Source organism: Grampus griseus, assembly GCF_964374135.1.
Source record: "Grampus griseus genome assembly, chromosome: 3".
NCBI classification, from domain to species: domain Eukaryota; kingdom Metazoa; phylum Chordata; class Mammalia; order Artiodactyla; family Delphinidae; genus Grampus; species Grampus griseus.
In genome coordinates, this window is record NC_139019.1 from 129,419,331 (window position 1) to 129,421,676 (window position 2,346).

At 39.0% G+C, this 2,346-nt stretch overlaps 1 protein-coding gene across 1 annotated transcript; it reads right to left on the bottom strand.

Moving 5' to 3' along the window:
- Nucleotides 1-271: 271 nt before the first annotated feature.
- Nucleotides 272-730, bottom strand: LOC309820381 (glycine cleavage system H protein, mitochondrial-like; the record flags this gene model as incomplete). Its single annotated transcript, XM_082651091.1, has 1 exon — nt 272-730. One exon carries the CDS (start codon nt 728-730, stop codon nt 272-274), a length of 459 nt encoding a protein of 152 aa, XP_082507217.1.
- Between the last annotated feature and the right edge of the window lie 1,616 nt (nt 731-2,346).

The window sequence follows — 2,346 nt, forward strand, 5'->3', positions numbered from 1 at the left end:
CCACCTCATTACAGATAACTCAATTTTGTTTCTTTTTATGGCTGAGTAATATTCCATTGTATATATGTGCCACATCTTCTTTATCCTTTCATCTGTCTGTTGGACACTTAGGTTGCTTCCATGTCCTGGCTATTGTAAATAGTGCTGCAATGAACATTGTGGTACATGACTCTTTTTTTTTAAGCTGTTTTAAACTAGTTAGGGGTTCCATTTTCACTCCTCAGTAGATTTTATGTATTTCTCATATGCTTTCTCATATGAACTCATTAGTTCATCTAGGTCTGAGTGTCATCTTGATCCGCCAACCATCCTCATAACAAGATTTGTTGACAAGTCCTGGATTTTCTGCTAGAACTTCATTAATTTCAGTTACTTCTCCTGATAGAGGAGAATAGAGTTCACTATCAGCTTTCACACTTTCCAAAGCACCAAATTCCTCTTGTTTGTTCAATTTTGTCCCAACTTCAGGCAGACTACAGTAAACAACATCTCCCAAAGCTTCCTGTGCAAAATTGCTGATTCCCACTGTTCCAACACCGTTTTCTGTTGTTAACCATTCATGTGTGTCTGTGAATTTATGACCCGACAGCAGAGCCGGTCCAGTGTGCTGTGCCCTGATGGTGTGCGCTCGCAGTCCCCAGGGCCGTGGCGGGCAGGGCGCGTTGGGCGCAGAGATGGCATGCAGGCTGCAGACTGCGGCCTGCACGCTCCGCGCCACTCGCAGAGCCATGTTCACAGGGGTGCAGAGGGTCTCCGTGCAGCATCTCCATTGAGGTACATGACTCTTTTTGAATTATGGTTTTCTCAGGGTATATGCCCAGTAGTGGGAGTGCTGGGTCGTATGGTAGTTCTATTTTTAGTTTTTTAAGGAAGCTCCATACTGTTCTCCATAGTGGCTGTATCAGTTTACATTCCCACCAACAGTGCAAGAGGGTTCCCTTTTCTCCACGGCCTCTCCAGCATTTATTGTTTGTAGATTTTTTGATGATGGCCATTCTGACCAGTGTAAGGTGATACCTCATTGTAGTTTTGATTTGCATTTCTCTAATATTAGTGATGTTGAGCATCTTTTCATGTGTTTGTTGGCAATCTGTACATCTTCTTTGGAGAAATGTCTAATTAGGTCTTCTGCCCATTTTTGGATTAGGTTGTTTGTTTTTTTCATATTGAGCTGCATGAGCTGCTTGTATGTTTTGGAGATTAATCCTTTGTCAGTTGCTTCATTTGCAAATATTTTCTCCCATTCTGAGGGTTGTCTTTTCATCTTGTTTATTGTTTCCTTTGCTATGCAAAAGCTTTTAAGTTTCATTAGGTCCCATTTGTATATTTTTGTTTTTATTACCATTTCTCTAGGAGGTGGGTCACAAAGGATATTGCTGTGATTTATGTCATAGAGTGTTCTGCCTATGTTTTCCTCTAAGAGTTTTATAGTGTCTGGCCTTACGTTTAGGTCTTTAATCCATTTTGAATTTATTTTTATATATGGTGTTAAGGAGTGTTTTAATTTTCATTCTTTTACATGTTGCTGTCCAGTTTTCCCAGCACCACTTATTGAAGAGACTGTCTTTTCTCCAGAACATGGTATATCTCTCCATCTCTTTGTATAACCTTTAATTTCTTTCATCAGTGTCTTACAGTTTGCTGCATACAGGTCTTTTGTCTCCTTAGGTAGGTTTATTCCTAGGTATTTTATTCTTTTTGTTGCAACGGCAAATGGGAGTGTTTCCTTAATTTCTCTTTCAGATTTTTCATCATTAGTGTATAGGAATGCAAGAGATTTCTGTGCATTAATTTTGTATCCTGCTACTTTACCAAATTCATTGATTAGCTCTAGTAGTTTTCTGGTAGCATCTTTACGATTCTCTATGTATAGTATCATGTCATCTGCAAACAGGGAAAGCTTTACTTCTTCTTCTCTGATTTGGATTCCTTTTATTTCTTTTTCATCTCTGATTGCTGTGGCTAAAACTTGCAAAACTATGTTGAATAATAGTGGTGAGAGTGGGCAACCTTGTCTTGTTCCTGATCTTAGTGGAAATGGTTTCAGTTTTTCACCATTGAGAGTGACGTTGGCTGTGGGTTTGTCATATATGGCCTCTGTTATGTTGAGGTAAGTTCCCTCTATGCCTACTTTCTGGAGAGTTTTTATTATAAGTCGGTGTTGAATTTTGTCAAAAGCTTTTTCTGCATGTATTGAGATGATCATATGGTTTTTCTCCTTCAATTTGTTAATATGGTGTATCACACTGATTGATTTGCATATATTGAAGAATCCTGGCATTCCTGGGATAAACCCCACTTGATCATGGCGTATGATCCTTTTAATGTTCCTGCAGAGCACTTTAA